The 20,613-nt window shown below is 35.4% G+C and overlaps 1 protein-coding gene across 4 annotated transcripts in view; it reads left to right on the top strand.

The window, feature by feature from the left end:
• The first annotated feature begins 2,165 nt into the window (after positions 1-2,165).
• The window catches only part of LOC149796227 (oxysterol-binding protein-related protein 11-like), a 133,993-nt gene continuing 115,545 nt past the window's right edge, over positions 2,166-20,613 (top strand). For 2 of the 4 annotated variants that reach the window (XR_016422508.1, XM_089966186.1), the window contains exons 1-5: positions 2,166-2,425; positions 3,546-3,580; positions 7,492-7,597; positions 9,723-9,770; positions 15,525-15,606. Coding sequence is in view for 3 of the 4 variants with exons in the window: in XM_089966186.1 (XP_089822312.1) it covers positions 2,276-2,425; positions 3,546-3,580; positions 7,492-7,597; positions 9,723-9,770; positions 15,525-15,606 (421 nt within the window). In the remaining variant the exon portion in view is untranslated. The remainder of the gene's footprint in view (positions 2,426-3,545; positions 3,581-7,491; positions 7,598-9,722; positions 9,771-15,524; positions 15,607-20,613) is intronic. The other 2 variants (XM_089966187.1, XM_089966188.1) reach the window with 2 other exon arrangements.

Here is a 20,613-nt window from a genome sequence, read left to right as displayed (position 1 = left end):
ACGTCACGGAGTGAAGTGTTAGTGTGTTTCCATGATGTCCTGGTTCACTAGTACTGAATTCCGACCAGAACCGAATGACTGTCCCTGTCGTAAAATAGTACATATTAAAAGCTAGTGGTATACATTGGTAGCGTGCCTGCAAGGACAGCACTTACGGTATTAAACCGGTAAATTACACAAGGGCATAAATAAAAAGGGACTTGGCAGAGACCGTTTATGTCGCCATGCGGCCGAATATGGTGCAGTTATATCGGCGAAATGTGCCTGGAAAGCATACATTGACTGGCCTAAGGTGGCGGAGTTAAAATAGTTCCCATTGTTAGGGAGTACTCACATAGGTTCTAAGGCGTGAACGGTTGGTGGTACGGAAACATAATGAAGCCAAAACACGCAGATGTACGGTTGATGGATAGTTGACAGTTTGGTTTATCTGTGGTCTTGCATTAATTAGAGGAAAATTTAGGTATAGAATGGACACGTCGGGCTTTCTGATTTACAACTGAGATTGTATGGAAGTCTTTGGAAAGTCGGGGAAACTTATGACTTCTAGCGAGAATCGCGCCAGGGTTTGACAACCGCTCGGTCAAGTAAATACCCGTGTGCGTGTAACAATATTCTTGCTTTTATGCGAAATATTATGTTATTGTACTATGTGGTTTCTGAAATCAAGACTACTTTTCTATGTTGTTTAATGAAAGAACACACAAGAATTATATGACATTATCGTACCAACTTTCCTAATACCTTTATCCTTTATTTGTAGACCTTTATCCATTATTTGTATATCTTATATCGAAACTAGTCAATTAATTGAGGTGGAAAGTGAGAGGGGAAAATAAAGACGTGTGTAAAAATTCTCGAAGATGTACAGTACCGGTTGTATTAGAAAGTGATTAATGGAATAAAGTATTTGTAAATTGCCTTCAATGTTTATGTGTTTCGCACGTGCAATATATATTGTTAGCACGATGATAGTTTAAATTAATTATTAGACTCGTCGAAAATCAACGAGAGCATGCGGTCAAGAAAATTTATATTTTTAATCTCGAAATGGTGTACATAATTTGCCTTTTGGGTGGCAGGGATAGTTTTGCAAATTGGCCCCTGTCAAATTTCTTAAGGCAATAGTGTAACTTTCTAAGCTATTATTGTGTAATAATTAAAGATATGGATATATTGATGAATTTGGTCTTTCTGACTTGTGTTGTTCTTGAAATTGATATGAGGCATGTTCACCTCATGTAGTCACTGCACAGTATGTGGCCAGTTAAAAACCGAAAGTCTGCTAGGAAGCAGAGCTAGCAACCAAAGCTGTCATCTGTCGCCTTATGTCAATTCCCATGTGAAAGGTATTAAGGAATTGATTGAAAATGACTTTTTTTTTATATACATGATGCAGTCAGAATGTGCAATATCGAACCAAATATCGTCACATTCACCACCTCGTTGAATAGGGTTGCTATTTTGACCCTAACATTTAGGAACGTCTGAGGTGTCATGTACAACGAGATATCACTATCTTTAAGATGGCACTGTGTAAAGTGTCCAATATTTGCCAAACAATGATTACCTTCATCCCCTCGTTAAAGAGGGGTCATATTTTGATCTTAATCTTTGGCTATATTTCGGCCATCGTACGCACATCACCTCATCAATTTCGACGTAAAATTTTATCAAGGAATCGATCACAGAAGGAAGTTTTGAGATGACGCTGTGTACAATGTGCAAAATATTAACTAAATAGTTTTGTGTGTACCCGTTTCCTTTATCTTCGCCAACTAGAAAAATATTGGTAAAAAATAATTAAATGACCGATTTGGTGGTTAAGCTTGAACACCAGATAAACACTGCTATAATTCAAATCGAAAGTATTAGTAAAATTCACATTGTGTCACTAACAAACAGAATATTAATGGAACAAATGTGCCAAGGTTAGATTAACTAGATCTCTCCATATGCGGCCATTTGTTTTGATCACGTGACAATATGGCGTCACCTGACTTAGTATAGCGGATTGCTGCGATTATAGGAAGCAGGGAACCAGACTTGGTGTCCTGGCAATCGGAGCAACCTTGGCATTTTTTCTAGAGTCGCGAATGTTTCGGCACATACTTGACGGAAATGCCCGAGGGAAGTTCCGATCCGTGCTCGAGTAGTACTCATCATTAATAAAAAATATAAAATAAAAATAAGAAAACCAGAAGATTTGACAAGGATGAGTACAAAATAGCAAATTTTAAAGTAGATAAGTAGTTTTAACAAGTCTACTAAAAGCATGAATTGGTCCCATTGGTTTGACCGGAATTCCGTCATATTTAGAATGGCTGCCGCCGAGAAAAAGAAATTGAACTTTGCCCCACAAGATTTATCTAGACTTTCGGAGACTGAGAGATTGCAGGTTTTAGCAGTCATGCGAAGAGCACAGGTAAAAATAGAACAGAATCACCAAATATTAATTGCTCTTTCGAACGATTATCCCACATTCTTTAGATATGCGTTTATTCCAATTTTAGCGAATTTCATTAGCCATGAGATCGTGTCCCCGTCTTGTCAAAGTTACAAGGAGTTTGTCAACGTCGCCATTGTTGCTAAAAATAGATCGGCTTACTTAACTGGCCAAATCGTGATGTGTATAAATATGTTTGCTGACACTGTACAGTAAATGTACCAGACTCTTATGTCAGTTTTCATTTGAGAAATAGCTCCAAACTGATAACTGTCACATTTAGCCTTCGATTCCACCTTTTTAATAATTGTAGCACACTTTAACATTCACTTTCCGCTTTTGAAGTTTTGCCTCATTTGACAGCTATCTTATTTTGTGATGGTATGTTCTTGCTGTTGCATTAGGTTTTCGTTTCTTTGCATGAGCTTGAAGAAATTTTGCCATGGGTTATCCATGCCAGTCATTTTGCAATTTATTGTGAAAGTTGTACGAATTCGTTGTATAATAATGAACAGACACACCCCTAGGTCGTCATTGTATGGGTTACACGAGTAATACAAGTGTATTGCCCAGGGCACAGGGGCTTGTTACAAAGAAAATCTAGGGATGAGGGTTAGATTTTCTTTGTAACGAGCTCCTGTGGCCCAGGGTATTATCCTGATGATATTACTGAACACTGTTAATGGTAGAAGGTATATTTAAAAAAATCATGTTGCTGGACATTGGGAGTGCTTTGCTTTATACAGAGCTCAGATATTGTGAATTACCAGTGACAGCTGATGTAATTTCTAGAAATGTGGATAGAAGTGTTGGGGGTAAATCCAACATGAGGTGTACAGTAAATGCATACTGTTTGGGTGGGACTGGAGTAGGCCAAATATGTGAAGTAAGAGTAATGTGGCATGGATGATTTGGAACTGAGTCTTGACCCATTATTGGGGAAAACATTGTGATCAATTGTCAATGAAATTTTGAGCATTTAATTGCTGTCATTAGATATTTGGCATTATTTTAAGTATTTTACACTGTTATTGGAGCTCATTTACCAAAGTAGTAATTAAAAAGCTAAATAATTCCAATTGCTGATCTTTTTTTTCAGGCCTTGGATGAGCATGAGGAATCCAAAACAAGAAGGTAAAAATGTTGTTTTTGTGTTTAAAATTATATAGTTTAGCTTGTTAAATTTATGATGGAGTGAACCATCAGGTTCTATTGTGTATGTTGGACTAAAAATTTCAGGTGAATTAACTTATTACACCTGCTTAGTAGTAGGCGATGTGTTGGAAGAAAGGATGAAGATAGTCATTAAGTGGTATTGTGCAGGCTCTGCAAGTTAGATGGTATTAAAATATAAAAAATACAAAACATACATTATGAAAATATCAAAAACTTTCTTAAATTTGAAAAACTGCTATATATCTTCATTAAAAGCATTAAACCAGGGTCATACTACCAGGCAAAGTGGGCGACTAAGTTGCCTGAGAAACGTAAACTTGGTGTCTTCTGTTACATAAGCGAAAATGAATTTGGTGTGTGATTTTTAGAGGAACATTGAATGACCATCCTTTTTTGAGATGCTCCCTTGTCTTAGCCAGGTTAGTTCCAGTGTTATGTCTCGAGACAAAAAAATCTAGGCTTCAAGCCACCAAATAGTTGAGGCTGATATCAATTGTGCCAACAAACACATTCACAGGCATGTGTTTTGATTGACCATTAACCCTTTTCTGAGTAAGTTAGTAACTATTACTTCATGATTTTCACAAGTTATCCTTTGATAATAAAAACATACAAATTTGTGTTTTGAAACTCAAACTTATATAAATAGCAATTTGTGTTTTAAGAATAGAATCGGTGACATGAGTATGTTAACTGCTGCGTGTACATTATTTTCATAACAAAAATCAGTTTGGAACCATAAGTAAACCTGTCATGGGGAAATAATGGCAGATATTGCTATTTCTGGGAAGTACCACTTCGTTAGATTGTCACTTATCATAAACCATTGGGCAAATATATTCAGGAAAATATGCAATTCATAGAAAGCAGAATCTAAATATTATGTTATTAAAGATTTAGCTTTAAAATGCAAATATATCGGTCAGAAATACACTGGACACTGCTATGGAATTTGAGGGACACTAAGATCAAGTTTGTATTCTGAATTCACTCATTTTTGTGAAAATATGAAGAAGAAAAAACAGCAAAGCAGATTCTATTTAGTTGATACCTAACGTTATACCAGGTACATAGACAAATAATAAAATCTTATATTTTCAAGCCTATCATTGGACTGTTGTAATGAAGCTAAAAATAGGTGCATGTTGGTTGTATCAATTCGATTAAAAAAAAGGGTTTAGTTCATTTATATACCGACTTTAATTCTTCATTGTTCTGTCTATGAACAGTTATTGTAAAGTTTTATTGACAACTAAGAAATTAGGACGAAGAATATGTTCTGAAACGTGTGCATTGCCTCTCATGTACATGGCACGGGTTGTTTCAAACAAGTTTAGAAGTCTTTTCAACTACCATTTTATAGTGAACTTTCAGAAAGTAAAAAGAAAAATTCTTCATTAAGGATAGTTGATTAAGCCTTTGTACTAACTTGCAATTACAGTACTGTAATCTAGCTACACAGTTAAAATTCATTAATTGTATAGCTTCTTTTGTTCTCTTTTAATGTCATATTGCCAATATACACTGCATATAATTATGACAGCTTTTAAACTTGCACCAAATGTATTATAATAAAGATAGAAGTAAAAAAAAAATTTACTTGCAAAAAATGTATTGCATAAAACTGATGTTAAATGCAAATATGCATACTTGGATATAAAGTGCATACTTCAAATAAAAGAATGAAAACAATACACACACATGCGCATATATATATATATATATATATATATATATATATATATATATATATATATATATATATATATTGCTTGTCTTGCTTTGCTCCCACTTCTTCCTGTTCAATCACATCTCCCTGTTCTGTCCAAACAGAGAAGTCACTTCTCCCAGAAATTCAAGTCTAGCTATTAATTGACAACTATTCCCATATATAGTTGACTGATGCTCATCAAGGGCAAATCATTCCAATTCATTTTCATGTGAGAGATTAGAGATTTAATTAATCTCCGTATATTTTTGGGTTTAAAAACTTATTTTAATTAGACATCCAGTATTTGCTTTGAAATGGTTTTGGATTGTACTGATTATCTCAAGTTTCACATATAAAAAAAATTATTTGTAAAAATTTTTTATTTGGTGAATATCTGAGGGTAGTGGAAGCTCTAAAATTAGCACAAAAGTTAATTTGAAACATGGGGTTTTATCCTGCTTAACCACGCAAGATTAACAGTCTTGGGTAGGACATCAATAGTGAATTGGGGTTTTGGAATTTAATCCTAGCAGGTCAAAATCAGCTTTGCAATCCTGGTATTTTAAGTAGAAATGCATAGATGATGGCTATTATTTTGCCAACTTTGCTTGGTAGTGTGACTCAAAAAATAATCTGTGGTAATGTTCAAATGGAGAATGGGAGGTAATAACTTGTACATGGCTCTGAAGTTCTTAGAATCTGGCTTGCAAGGCACTTAAGGACTTTTTAAAAATTGTTCATTTCCTTCAACTAGAAATTCAGATGTCTAGCAGCTCATACCTTTACTTGGGTATCGATGGCTTTGTGTACATGTGTGTTTTGGAGTTTTAACGTAGCTTTAAAAAAAATCAATCATATTGCTACGATGTCTACAGTGTGGCAGTTTATAGTAATGTCTAGCACTGGGGCATCATGCCACAGACATGTAGCATCATGTCCCACCCAGTCACATTATCTGACACCAGGCCAACCAGTCCTGACAATAACCTCTTAATGCTGAGCACCTAGCGGGGCAACTATTAGTACCATTTTGGTATGATTCGGCAGGGGTTCAAATCCATGACCTCCCTCATCCAAGATTCTAATCGCTAGGCCACTGGAGATGTTGATGGTTATTTAATTGATGTTTATCATTTTAGTTCATTTTGCTAGACCAGTTCCCACTCACCAGTGTTGTGTAAATACACTGGCTTCAGCTGTTTGTTCCCTTCCCCCCCCCCATCCCAGTTAGTTGCAGGTAGTGAGATTCACACTGGTTTAGTTGATATGTTAGAAGAAATATTTTGGAAAGTGACACAGTGTAAAGGTTTCACCCAGTACCAGTATGTCTGGAGTAGTGTAATAATACGCTTGCTTTTCTGTGTGGACAGATACAAAAGACAGATTGTGAGTCCTGAGGATGCATAACATTTTCCCAAATCATACATGTTAATTTATTTGTCAATGATGACCTATTAATGTTTTCAAAGAATTGTGAACAATTTTAAGTTTAATTCATACTAATCAATACAACTAATATGTAAGAAGGATTTTTAGACTCTGCAGTTGCACACTATTATAAAAAATGAAATTTTGGGATTGAAGTCTCCTTATTCTGTTTTCCAGGTTATGAGTCCTGGACTCTCTCTTTTGAAATATTTGTAAGAACCCTGTTAAAATATTGAAAATAGTATTGTAAATCAATAGATGATCACTTAAATCATAATCATGTAAAGAGTTATTTAAAAGTTTCATAAATTGGTGGTTTCTGTACATGTTGATCATCAAACCGCTATGGTGGCCTAGTGGTTAGAGTGTCCGCCTTGGATGTGGGAGGTGATGGTTTCAATCCACGGCCGAGTCATACCAAAGACTTACAAAAATGGTACTAACAGCTGCCTCGCTTGGCGCTCAAGAGGTTAGTGTTAGGACTGGTCAGCCTGGTGTCAGGATAATGTGACTGGGTTGGACATCATGCTACATGTCTGCAGCATGATGCTCCAGTGTTAGACATCACTGTAAACTGCTACGCTGCAGACATTGTAGTGATATGACTGAAAAATTGTTAAAGCTATGTTAAAAATCCAAATCCAAATCACGCATATTGATCATCTAATTTCCATGTCTTCTCATGATATGTCTGATTTCCATCGTTTATTTTTCTGTTATTTTCCTGCAGAAGGCCCCTGGAAGGGCAGCTGTACAAGTACACAAATGTGATGAAAGGTTGGCAGACCCGATGGTTTGTCCTGGACCCAGAATCAGGCATGCTCGAATATTATGAGGTATAAGGAGCCTAAATGGTTATTATTAATAACACTTTGGTGTAAGGGAATGTAAACAAAGTTTGATCAAAAGTAGACTATACATGTCTTGTCTTCAAATTTTTCCAAGCCCATAAATGACTAAAGAAAATTTTTCAGAAGGAAACTTGGATTGTAGCTAACAGCCCCCAGATTCAGATATTTTGAGAATGTTCAGATACTTTAAAAATTTCCATGCAAGTAAATGAACTGAAGCCAAGAAAATCCTCAACGCTTCTATGATGCTCACTTTATTTAATTGTAACTTAGGGTTGTTCCCTGTCAACGTACATGATACTTAGGGAAGGCAGTTTAAAAAAAAAATATTTGCCAGGGTACTTTTATTTTACAGAGTTTATATTAAAATGATAAGAAATGTCTAAATTACATCTATTTGTGAGTACCCCACTTTAAAAGAGTCTTCCTTGGGTCCCATGTATATTTTAATGGAACAGCCCTTATAGAATGTCAAGAGTTTCGGGATAAATTTCGAGTCTGAGTTAATTCTCAAAGAATTTTGATAATATGGGGCCATGTTGGTCCAAGTTTCCTTGGCATAATGGAAACAAGATCCCAGGACAGAAGCCTGAATAGTTCCTCTGAACTACTGCAGTCCTGGGTTTCCTGATTTCATGAAGTGCAGTGTCATGTACCTATCCAACTAATGTCACACAAAAACACACTGCTTCTTGTTTATATGTTTCATACTTTACTGTTATATAGGTCATGTATATTTTGCATCCATATTTCACACTGGATGCCTATTACATTGTACCAGCCTATCCTCTAGGGATGCAGGATTGTTAATACAAAATCCTCTTGCTATCAGAACTGAGGGGTCAGAGTGAGTGAAAAACCCCAAATCATTTTAGTCAAATCTAGGGGTCAAATTAAATATTTTGGAGTCTTTGATATACAAAGGAGGGTAAAGGGAAACGGTGATTGAACGTCCATACTTCAAATTGGATTATTACTTATATTGTTAAGCCATTCTTAAGTCTTGATTCTTTTTTTTTATTATATACCTGTTAGTTTTATACCCATGAATGAACCAAAATTTTACCAACAACATTTTAATTTTTTTTATGTAGACAGTGTCTCATTTTGATTTGTCTGGAATGTAATGTTTTCAGGAATGAAAGAGGAAATTAATAATTAACAAATGCATTTTATATCAAAACAGTCTTTAGTAGCAAATGAACATATATAACAAGTAATATTTATGAGCAGTTGAAGTCTGAAATGCTTTTCAGCAAACACAAGCATTGTAGTAGATTGTACATACGGCCTACTGTGATTATACATATCTATAATGCGATAATTGGGGCCCAAAAATTGGATCGCGTTAATATTGGGGTTGTGTTAATGTGGGGTTTTACAGTATTTTACTTTTTTTAGAGAACAACTCATTGACACATGTGTATTTATGTCTAATGTGTATGATGAATAGGGTATCAGCACCGTTTACTATCGTGCCGTCATGGCATGCAGTTCAACTATAATGCATGTAATTCCATTGAAAAATTGCACACACATTTACAATATTCAATAATTTTTTCCCCAGATCATTGTGTCTGAATTCAACGTCTGATATACAGCATGAACAGAGTATCAACACCATTTACTTGCAGTCTGATATCGTACCATTGGGGCTTGTAATTAATCCATAATATATGTAATTCCATTGCCAAAATTGCATATTTAAACTATTCAGTAATTTTGTCACACATCATTATGTGTCTGAATTCAATGGGAAAAATTAACAGAAAAGTTATGTTAAGAAAGACGAAGCATGTGTATGGTTCATTACGTTCCAGGGTCTATGTACAGTGTCTGTACAAATTTCGTACTGCTAAATTTTTCTCATATGCATTTCCGTGTACATTTATCCATTGCAAATTTCCAATAATTAACGCTTGTATGCCTATTTGTTTAAACGACTACAGCAAGAATAATTAACAATCAACACATGCTTTCAGCCATATTTTAAATTGGGTTCATCAAAACTTTAGACATAAGTCTTTTGTGTGACACATCAAATATTTATTCCTGATAATGTGTTTTCCACATTTGGAAATATATTTAAAAGATTGCCTTTTATTTTCAGAAAGAGGAACACAAGAAACAAAAACCTAGAGGTGTTATTAATTTAGCAGTAAGTATACTTAAGAATTTATTTAACAGTATGCTTAAAATTGTATTTAGCACAAAGTATACTAAGAGCTGTATTTAACACTAACTATAATCAAGCCTGTATTTAGCACTAAGTATACTCAAGGCTGTATTTAGCTGTAAGTATACTCAGTGCTGCATTTAGCTGTAATTATGCTCACAGCTGTATTTAGCAGTACGTGTACTCAAGGCTTTATTTAACAGTATACTCAAAATTGTGTTTAGCACTAAGTATACTCAAAGCTGTATTTAGCACTAAGTATATTCAAGGCTGTATTTAGCTGTAAGTATACTCAAGGCTGTGTTCAGCTGTAAGTATACTCAAGGTTGTATTTAGCTGTAACTATACTCTGGGCTGTATTTGACAGCAAGTATACTCGGTGCTGTATTTAGCAGCTAGTACTGTTTTCAGATGGTATTGCAAACATTATCTGTTGCTGCTTCTAAAACATATTAATGCAAGCAGCCTGGAAAATCGATAAAGAAAGTTCCTTTTACATGGGTTTTAATAGTTCCACATCATTCGATCCTCTTTTAATGGGAACTGTATGTATTCATCTGATCCTCTAAAGGTAAAGGTGCTCGTACTGTTAAAATTAATGCCATATTCCATGGTTTCCCTAGCCAGATGTGTACAAGCTCCAGATATCCTGCTATTTCCAGTCATTTAGTATTCTATTTGCATTGATAAATGATTCCTTGTTAAGAAACAATATTTAATTATTTTAGGAAATATGCTGGTTGTAAATTACAGACCTGCCAACCATTATGATTTTGCCATAAGTTTTTATAAAAACATTACCCTTAAAATATGGACTTGTGAAACAAAAGGAAAAATATGGAAATTTGACTGTTGTAGTAAAATCAGGATAATTTGATGATCCTTGTTTGATTTGGATCTGGTTTCACATTAGCTTTAGTGAAATTAGTCGGAAAACCAGACTAACTTTATAGTTGTACCCCATATGCTTTAAAGTTATCACATTGATTGGCTACATCATGTCAAGGCAGTGGGAGCAAAGTTATCACATTGATTGGCTATATCATGTCAAGGGAGTGGGAGCAAAGTTATCACATTGATTGGCTATATCATGTCAAGGCAGTGGGAGCAAAGTTATTGCATTGATTGGCTATATCATGTCAAGGCAGTGGGAGCAAAGTTGTCACATTGATTGGCCATAGGAAGGTAAATATTATCTACATTTCACCCTATACTGGCTCGGGTTAAGTTTTAATGTGACCTTCATTTCGTCGAATATGTCAAGGTTTTGCACATTTAGATTTATACTGTTATTCATGAACCTTGGTGAGTGGATACATCTTGATGACCAATATACCCTCGTCACACGTGTAGCCACTTACCTATTGGGTGAATTTTGTGTTTTGCTAATTTCACAAGCTCTGTTCATGGAAGGAGCTGAATATTAATAATTTATCAGTGTCTTTCAAGAACTAAATTTTTTTTTAAAAAGTGTGGCAAGTTGGCTTTCTCTAGGTTTCTTTCAGGCAAATTAGATGACACTTATGGCGGGGGGGGGGGCAGGCCCCATTGGCCACTCGCTTAGATATGAGAGGGTCCTGAGATGGTTGAAAGAGGAGCTGGGTGTTGAGATATCGGATCTTTTTAACTCTGCAGTGCATATGGCACTACATTAGTGACAGTTTGTTGTGATAACAAACTCCGAATTTGTCCATTTGTCTTCGAATGTAATGTCTGTGTCACTGTGTTGGCATTTTTAGCATGCAGCTAAGTTACTAGTTTTAATTTACTATTTCGTAACCATTTTGCATATTCTGCATTTGACTTTGTTACAAACTGTACAGTGCATTTATCATTATTTGACCACATAATCCATATTATTTCCAGTTGGGAGCACTAAAACAAAACAGGTGGGTTAAGAATTTCATTCAACATTTTGGTCTTTCCACAGCATCGTGGGATTGTAATTTTTTTTAATTGACATTAAATTTACAAACTAATTCATATTTGAAATTTTGTGAAGAAATGGATGTTGAAAATATCGATTTATCATTTTACTGAACCATATCTGACTGAAACCATTCTGTTCATTCAACACATAGACTGGTGGTTTCTCTTGTTGACATGGGGAACCAGTCTGATAACTAATGTCCAGCACATGGACAGTAATACACAAAAAGAGATCAGCATCAGAAGCTTTAATATCTTTTATTGAAAAGTCAAAGTTCTTCTATTTTCTTTCTTTTTTGAATTTAATCTGTGTTTATTGTGATTAAATAAAGCAGATGGTATTTCCCAGTTACCATATAAACGTTCATCCCTAATAATCATAAATACTGATAATTATAAAGATGAAGCGCTAAGATAACTGCATGAAAGAATTATTATATCATTGTCATGAATGAAACAAATCATCATAAAATGGTTCAGAACTTTTTTGAACCAAATTCATGATAAATGAGAACTTGATGATAATATTTTTTAAAACCTTGTTGACAAAGTCCATACACTGAGATTCTCCTACATAAAGCCTAATGCCTGAAAAATTCTCAGGAGACCTGTGATCATCAGGAATAATTCACCTACTGAAAAAAGTAATAGTTAAGTAGATGAACAAACACATCAAACTGTTATATCCATCACCTTGTACGAAAAGATGCTATGGATTTTATCAATAAAATTTGAAGCTATCAGCAACTTCCCAGATGGCTTCTTTTTGGTCACAATAAATGTAATTTCTCTCTACACCAAGCTTCCCAAAAGGTTTATCTTGAATGGTTAGAATACGCATTACTCATAAAACCCCACTTGAGTCTATCTAATCAATGCATTCTAGACCTTTTATAATTGTTATTACACCACTCCCTCGATAACTCGCACACATCGGGGTCCAGAAACATCAACCGCACTATAAGTGAGGCGCGAGTTATCGAGGGACCTATAAAATAAGCCCAAAACCAATAAAGTGATCGACGACATAAAGGAAAAATAAGGGGGGGGGGGTAGGCAGATTATAGTGTTGAATACTCACTTTATAATCGTGCTGAAATTAACTGTGAATAAATATCTCTTCATAATGGTGTACTTTATTTATTATTTCCTCATAGGGCAACATTAATTTCAGGATAAATTACAGTATATTGAGGCGATCACCGAAAACATTATTCCACGTGGTTTCCGTTTGCTTAACATGTGTACCACTTCACACATTGTGTACTACGTCACTAATTTTTATGTTGAATTGGATACATTCTAGTTTTATTGTTTGATCCAAATTAGACGTTTTTTTATATACAAAAGATCGACTCTTTTCGAGAAACAGTGTCGATCGAACGATAGATAGATTTGAATGCGATGGAAGTAAAATGGAAAACAAAAAAAACAAGGGTTAATCAGTACTAACATATTTAATTGGTCTAAAAATTTAAAACAATGTAAATTAGAACAAGCTAATACTTGCCGTTTGTGCCACGCTTGACAAATATCAATTCACTTTTTGAAAAAAATCAGTTAATTTTTTGTGTGTGTGTGTTACTTCTTGGTTTCTCTCCTGCCGAGCAAAATCCCTCAGATTTCTCAACTGCATAAGCTTTACGTAGTCAACATTTTGGGTCTCCAGCCACCTTATGGCAATATCAAAATATTTGATTGCTTCCTGTGCAGAGGGGGGAGGTGGTGCAACATCTGCGTCTGCATCACTTTCAACACTTGTGGTACTCCAGTTAGAATCGGCTTCTGCTGAAAATTTGTTCATTATAGAATTAATTATTGTTTCATCTGACATGTATTTGGCTGTGGGGCAATCATTGTCAGCGCAAATTTACTCCTCATATCATCAAGAGAAACACCCATCTCAGGACCATTAGTCTGTACGAATTTCTCCCAAACAGCCTCGGCATTAATGACATCAGTTTCACTGAAACCTTCGAAGTCACTATCATCATCGCTGTCTCTGTTACTGTTTTGCTTTACGTCAAAGGCAGCTTCAAGACCCTTAATCCAGCACCCCAGGTCTTTTGTAATCGATTTTTTAATGCAACAAACATTTCCCCAAGTTGTTGATCAAAACAAAGCCGGCAGGTAATTAGATTCTCACAGAAGTACTCACGGGTTTCAATGTGATGGTCGATTGACTCTTTTCATGTTTCCAATGAACAGAATATGTTGTGATTATAATGTTTACACTGAAACGGAATTAAAGGATTATAACGTGACTTTCACACAGGAAGACGTTTAACTGGTGTTTATTTCATTCTCTATTGCCACCTGTTAGCATTTACCAGAGGTTTTCATTGATCGCTATTTCACCAGACTGTTTATTTACAGTATACTGACAACTGTTTATCATAAAAACTTACATAATATATGATATCTTTAAAAAGAGGTCTCGCTAGGATTTTAAAACTGGGTCTTTCTGCCTCTGAATTCAATCACTAAATATCAGTACATTTTCTCACCCGGCCACCAGTCAAAGCCTTTGAACTAGCCACCTAGCTATTGCATCATGTTTTTTTTTTAATGTACTCTTATAAAATGGCAGCATGTATGTACATCAAAGAGTCTTTCAGTCACTGAATTCTGTCGTTGTAAATATCAGCACAGTTAACTGATCAACACATTTTCCCACAAAGCAGGTGACTGAAACAGGACCGGCAAATCTTCGAATTTTCCCGCGCACCTATTACATGCGTACAGAGGACTCCCGCCTCAGTGATTTTCTGCGTCCCAGATCAAAAATTGGTGTCCAAATACACGTAATTAAGCGTATTCGAGATCTCTGAAATTAATTCTTATTTAGAACTTGTAAATTTCAAAATATGGATTATATTTTTACAGGCATTAATCACCATTTTCGATGATAAAACGAGCAATGTATCAAGGTTTAATTTATCAATTCTTATCGTAATTTTTTCATGTTCAGCATATTTTAAAGATATTTTAGATACATTTTCTCTGAAAAAATCGGGAACCAAGACGGACACCGCGTTATAAGCGGAATTGCGAGTTATCCAGGCGTGAGTTATCGAGGGAGCGGTGTACATTGCAATACTTTCATTTTTCATGACTACAATTATGTACAAGTTGGCAGTACTGCTACAGGAACCAAAGTTGCCCCATCTTATATCAATGCTTTTATGGGTTATTTAGATTGGCACCCTGTAAACCCTGCATTTATTAAAAGATTTAATGTACATTATCTTTATCACTTGGATTGGAACAGTAATGGAACTAGACATTCTGTCAGTACTGTAACAATTAACACAAAATGATTCGGTTTATGACATAATCATTGAAGAAAAAAAGCACGTTCCTTGATACAACCAGAAAATAATAAGATCTCGTTGGATATGTCATGTAATACTTACACCTAAACAGCTATTTACTCTGCATCTCCTATCTCCCCATCGTGAAGTCTAGTGCATGTAGTCATTTGCTATGTATTTAACATATCTTCATGCAACAATTTGACTTTCAAGAAACAGGCAACAAGTCTCATCAAATTTTTGTGAGAACAGAGGCTACCCATATCAGATAATAGAGAAAGCAAGAAGAACCATTCATCTTGATCTACTCAGTGTCATTCCTGCAGATTGTAATTCTGGCCGTTTGATAGCAGTTTTCTTTATATATGACAAAGAAAGTCATTGTCACCAGTATTCAATACTTAAAAGACGTTTGTTAGCCTTGCAGGTGGTTCATAGAGACTAGCTTTGAGGTTGATTTACTTTTCTTTGAATTTTTCATCCAACATTGCAGGCTTCTATTGTTATTCCATCTGATGAGGATTCACAGACATTTCAAGTCAGTGCTACCAATGGAGAAGTCTACAGATTAAGAGGTTAGTAGAAGAATTTTCAGAATATACAGTAATACCTCGTGCATTCGCGTTTCTGGATTCACGAATTCACGGGTTCGCAAAATTTTCATTGGTACCCTCTACGTACATGTTTTCTTTTGTACCTTCGTTATATGACTTCTTTGACATATGAAGTTTACCTAGTTTACCTTCCTGACAATGACAAAGAAAATGTCAATCATTAAGTTTACAGTCCCATTCGTTACTTGGTTTTACCTTACTGTGAGTGCAGAAGAAAATGGCAGCCAGTGAATTAGTATAGGGGTAATATTAGTATACATGTACCGTACTGTAAATGCGCTAGTGTGGCAAATACCCATTAGGCGATACTGTACTCTATTTTTATGTCAACCATTTATTTCTCTTTTTAAGGGTAATGTATTAAGCTAACTTTTAAATGAAATTAAAGTGATTTGGGTCATATTTAGGGTTTAAACCCTAGAAATAAGCATTTATTAGCATTTTTAGTACCAAACATTCGCGATTCCTCCTGATCCGCGACTGGTTCTGGAACCTAACCTCGCGAATGTTCGAGGTATTACTGTAGTACCAACAGTATAGGTCAGTCTTACTTGTAAAAAGTAGATATGATGGGCAGCAGTATATGGCCATATTCTGTTTACAGTTCTATTCACAATCAAGCCACAGCTTTACATATTTCAGAAAGTGATAAACAAAACTCAGGATTTTATGTACTTCCAAAATTAAGTTTATGGGGAATTCCATGTACAGTCCTTCCCATTTATATCGACATCCTCAGGTCCGAGGAAATATTGTTCACATAGGCGGATGTCGAGATAAGTGTTTGGGGGATCTGAAAAAAAAGATACAAGTTGAATTCGTCAGTAAGGGATGACCTGTAGTCAGTGAGTAGCATTTACACTTTGAGAAAACAAACAATGGAAATTTTGATTACATGGAGACAAATGCAGTGTGAAATACGATTGTATAGTGACAAATTACATTTTGGTTACCTTTGTGTAATAAAATCCACAATAAAATATTGCATCGGTTACATCCTGATATAAAAAAAACATTCACTGCGATATTCAATGTCGGCATTAGCACATGGTTGCATATTTGTTATTTACATGCTTCAAGTACATGTACTTAAATTGGCCCAGATTTTTTTCAGTCTGTTCCCATCATATTGAGGCTACCAAGGGGATGGGACTATTCACATGGAAATGAGAACCTGTCAGCAAGTTGGTTTAAACAGTACATGTATTTAGTTACAGAAGTCATTGTGAAAAGTACATAAATGCAAACAAGACATATGCAGCTGATATGAATTGATGAAGGCGTAATGTTGCATACACTGACACATGCTAAATAAAGTTAAAAAGGAAACTGTCACAGCACAGTAAACTTGTTTTAATCACCGATCACTTTGGAAAATGTAAAAATCGATCAGATTTCATTGCTTTTATATAAGTCGCCACAAGAGGCCAACTTTATAGGACCATACAAAAGCCTGCTTTTTTTCCAACCACGACATTAAAGCCTGGCGGCAAGATCAACATATTGTTGAACAAAGTATGGGTCAGAACTGGCAGCTTGTCGACATAAATGATTAGGAAACAAAGGATTTGTTCAAGCTGGGACCAAGGGCTTGTGTCAACATGTATGTTTATTTTTTGTCTAGACATCAACATAAGCATGACAATTTTGGTAGTAATAGTAGACCAAGAGAACAGGACTTTGCTTTTTTGTCAAAATAGGCGGCTTGTCAACATAAGTGATGTTGATAAGTGGGTGGGACTACTAACAAAATTAAGTGAATGGGGAATTCCCAAGGACACCAGAACATGAACTTTTATTGATGCCTGTCAGATCTCTTTGTGGAGATCTTGATCTTTAAATTAATCATCTTGAAATATAATAGTAAAACATGGTCTGCAAAGTACAAAATTTTGTTCAAACGTGAGGACCTTAATGCAGAAACTAAAATTTTGAATTTTTTTCTTATTTATTATTTCAGGTATTGATATTTGCAAATTGTTTGTGATCGTAATTTCTATATGGTGTGATATCGTATATTTGCCATTAGAGATTTTTCCAACAGTAACGTTTTGGTTGGTCCTTAAATGTATAGGTTTTTTACCAGGCAATAACACAATCATCAGAATTTGGGTGTCTCCACAGAGCAGACCATTTGTAATAGTTAGTAACCCAAATAAAAGCAGTTTGGGAGGCTGATGGTTTATTTTTATGTGTTTTAATCATACACAAGAAAATGCTTTCATGCATCATTAGCATTTAACCAACTGCACTCTTGTATCCATCTTTTCTGGAACTTTTTAAATCCTGGTATTATGACATTGATCATTTATAATTTGTTCTGCGGCTGCCATTTCCCATTTTGACAAGCATTTGGCTTTTAAAACTGAACTTTTGCTAGGTGTCCTGCACCATTTCATATCCATGTATGTCACTGTTTATGGTAGTCATAATCCTGGGTGAAATATGATTTGTCAAGACTGATTGAGATTACCATAAAGTGTCCTGGGAATTCCCAGCAGTACACAGTATGCTTATACTCATGGAATTAGAGATTAAATCTTAGTTTGAAAACTGCAGTGTAAAATTTATTTGACATGCAAGATGTTATTTATGCATGATTCACTTACAGATTTATATGAAAGGGAACACTGAAAAGTGAAGCCACAATATACAAGTTTAGTCACTATAACTTGGTTCAATGGAGTTATAAAAGTATACTCTGGTTTAAGTGAGGCCACATTATAAAGTGGTTCCCCACTCTACAACTGTTCGTGTGAGCCATACAAATATATTGTAGTATAAGTGAAGCCACATTATACAGTTGTTTCTAGCTAAAATACTTAATGGGAGTCATAAAAGTTTACTGTGGTATAAGTGGGGCCACATTATAAAGTGGTTCTGCACTATAAAACTGTTCATGGTAGTCATAAAGTATACTTTGAAATGATGTCCCTTTATACAATGATGTCTCACTGTAATGCAGACCTGCCAATTCTTATGATTTTGCCCTAAGTCTTACGAAAATTACCCTTAAAATACAGAATTACAACATTCTAGCAAAAACTATGGCAAAATGATTGTTGCCAAAAAAATCTGGATATTTGGATCTGGGTTTCATTTTAGAATTAGTGAAATTAGGTAGGGAACGAGACTAACTTTACAGCAGCACCCAGATACTTTAAACTGAACCTATTTGTTCATGTGAAGCATCTGCATGATCAAACTGTTGATTATAGAATTTTTAAAAATGGCATCCAGAAAGCGATGCATATTTAAGACAAGAGGGAAAATAAGCTTCTAGAAAAGTGTTAATAATCAACACAGGAGAATAAAAAGGAGTATTCAGATTCTTGTGAATAACAGCTGGAAAAGACAAAGTTATGTTTATCGGACATCACTTGTCAATTTGAGTATGTCTCGTGGTGGGAGATATGATTGCCATCATCATGTGAAACGGAAAAGAATTTTCAAGAATTATGTCAAGTTGAGAGATAGCAACAAGCCATTGAGCTGCATAGAGTTTGGAACTCGAGTTTGTGCAACTGTACTAGTGGTAAATAAAGTATATGCGTACTTTACAAACTTTTCTGTTGAACATCATGTGTTGATGTTCGATGCATCAAACTTTTAAGTATGTTTTCCAGCTTTACAATAGCAGTTATTGATATTTTGTTATACCTTACTGAAAACTGGTCAATCTTATGGAAAAAAATCAACTGCCTTACTGAGAAGGACTCATCAGGGTTGGCAGGTCTGGTGATGCTTTTCATTAGAGTTATTCAAGAGTACAGTGAAATAAGTGAGTTGCCATATACTGCGTGTACATTTATATAGAAAAATATAATTAAAACAGTATAATGGTATTCATGGCCATACCCATGTTATATTGGTGATTGTGTTAATATGATGTACTTTATAGTGAGAAACAACTATACTGCGATACAGTATGTTACAGACAAGATTGTGTATTAGAGAGGTATTGTTGTTAAACCATTCATTTGTTGGCTATCATTAACTCGAAGCTAATATCAAGTGAATTAAGCTGCACTAATATACTATGTATACTTGCTTACATGTTGAGTCCAACTGTAGACTGCACATACCCAGATCTGCTTTCACATGATGCACCAGCAGATCTGAGTTTGTGCATTATGTGCTAGCAGACAAGGGCCTATGTTGTTCACAGTTGGACATGGTGTATGAATGAGTATATATGGTGCATTTTTTCAGTGATAGGGTTCATGACCTTAAATTTAGTCCATGTATGTCTCTTGTGTGTGTGTGTGCGTGTGACTAGGATTTTTAATGTAGCTTTAACAATTTTTCAGTCATATTGCTTTGATGTCTGCAGTGTGGCAGTTTGTAGTGATGTCTAGCACTGGGGCAACATGCCGCAGACATAAAGCATGATGTTCCACCCAGTCACATTATCCTGACACCAGGCCGACCAGTCCTAACACTATCCTCTTAATGCTGAATGCCTAGCGAGGCAGCTGTTAGTACCATTTTTGTAAGTCTTTGGTATGACTCAGCCGGGGTTTGAACCCACGACCTCCTGCTTCCGAGGCGGATGCTCTAACCACTAGGCCTCCATTTATGTCAGGGCTGTGGTATACTGAGGGGTGTTATAGTAAGGGACCACTGTACGTACATGTATGCACAAAGGGCTTGAACAAATAATGCTTTCTTTTTTAGATTTTGATGTGAGATCATTAGTGTAGAGGCATGTAATTGTATTGGAAAGTGAAAGTGGTGTATACACATTACCAGATGCATCCAAAGGACTATGCCCTATTGTCCTGACAGTTTTCTGTTTTTAGGAGCTGAACTGGGAAGAAGTACAGGGATGGAAGAAATACCCTTTTACCTATTGAACTCTGTGTGAAGAGGCTTGTAAGGGCTGCTTTCATATCACTTGGGAGGGGGAAATTTGCCCCTACCCACTTTGCATTTTTTACATTAACTGGAATAGATCCAAATGAAATA

This window comes from Sinohyriopsis cumingii, chromosome 7, assembly GCF_028554795.1.
Source record: "Sinohyriopsis cumingii isolate HCF-2022 chromosome 7, ASM2855479v2, whole genome shotgun sequence".
Taxonomy (NCBI): domain Eukaryota; kingdom Metazoa; phylum Mollusca; class Bivalvia; order Unionida; family Unionidae; genus Sinohyriopsis; species Sinohyriopsis cumingii.
The sequence above is the reverse complement of the archived record's forward strand: the minus strand, read 5'-3'. Positions and strand labels throughout refer to the sequence as shown.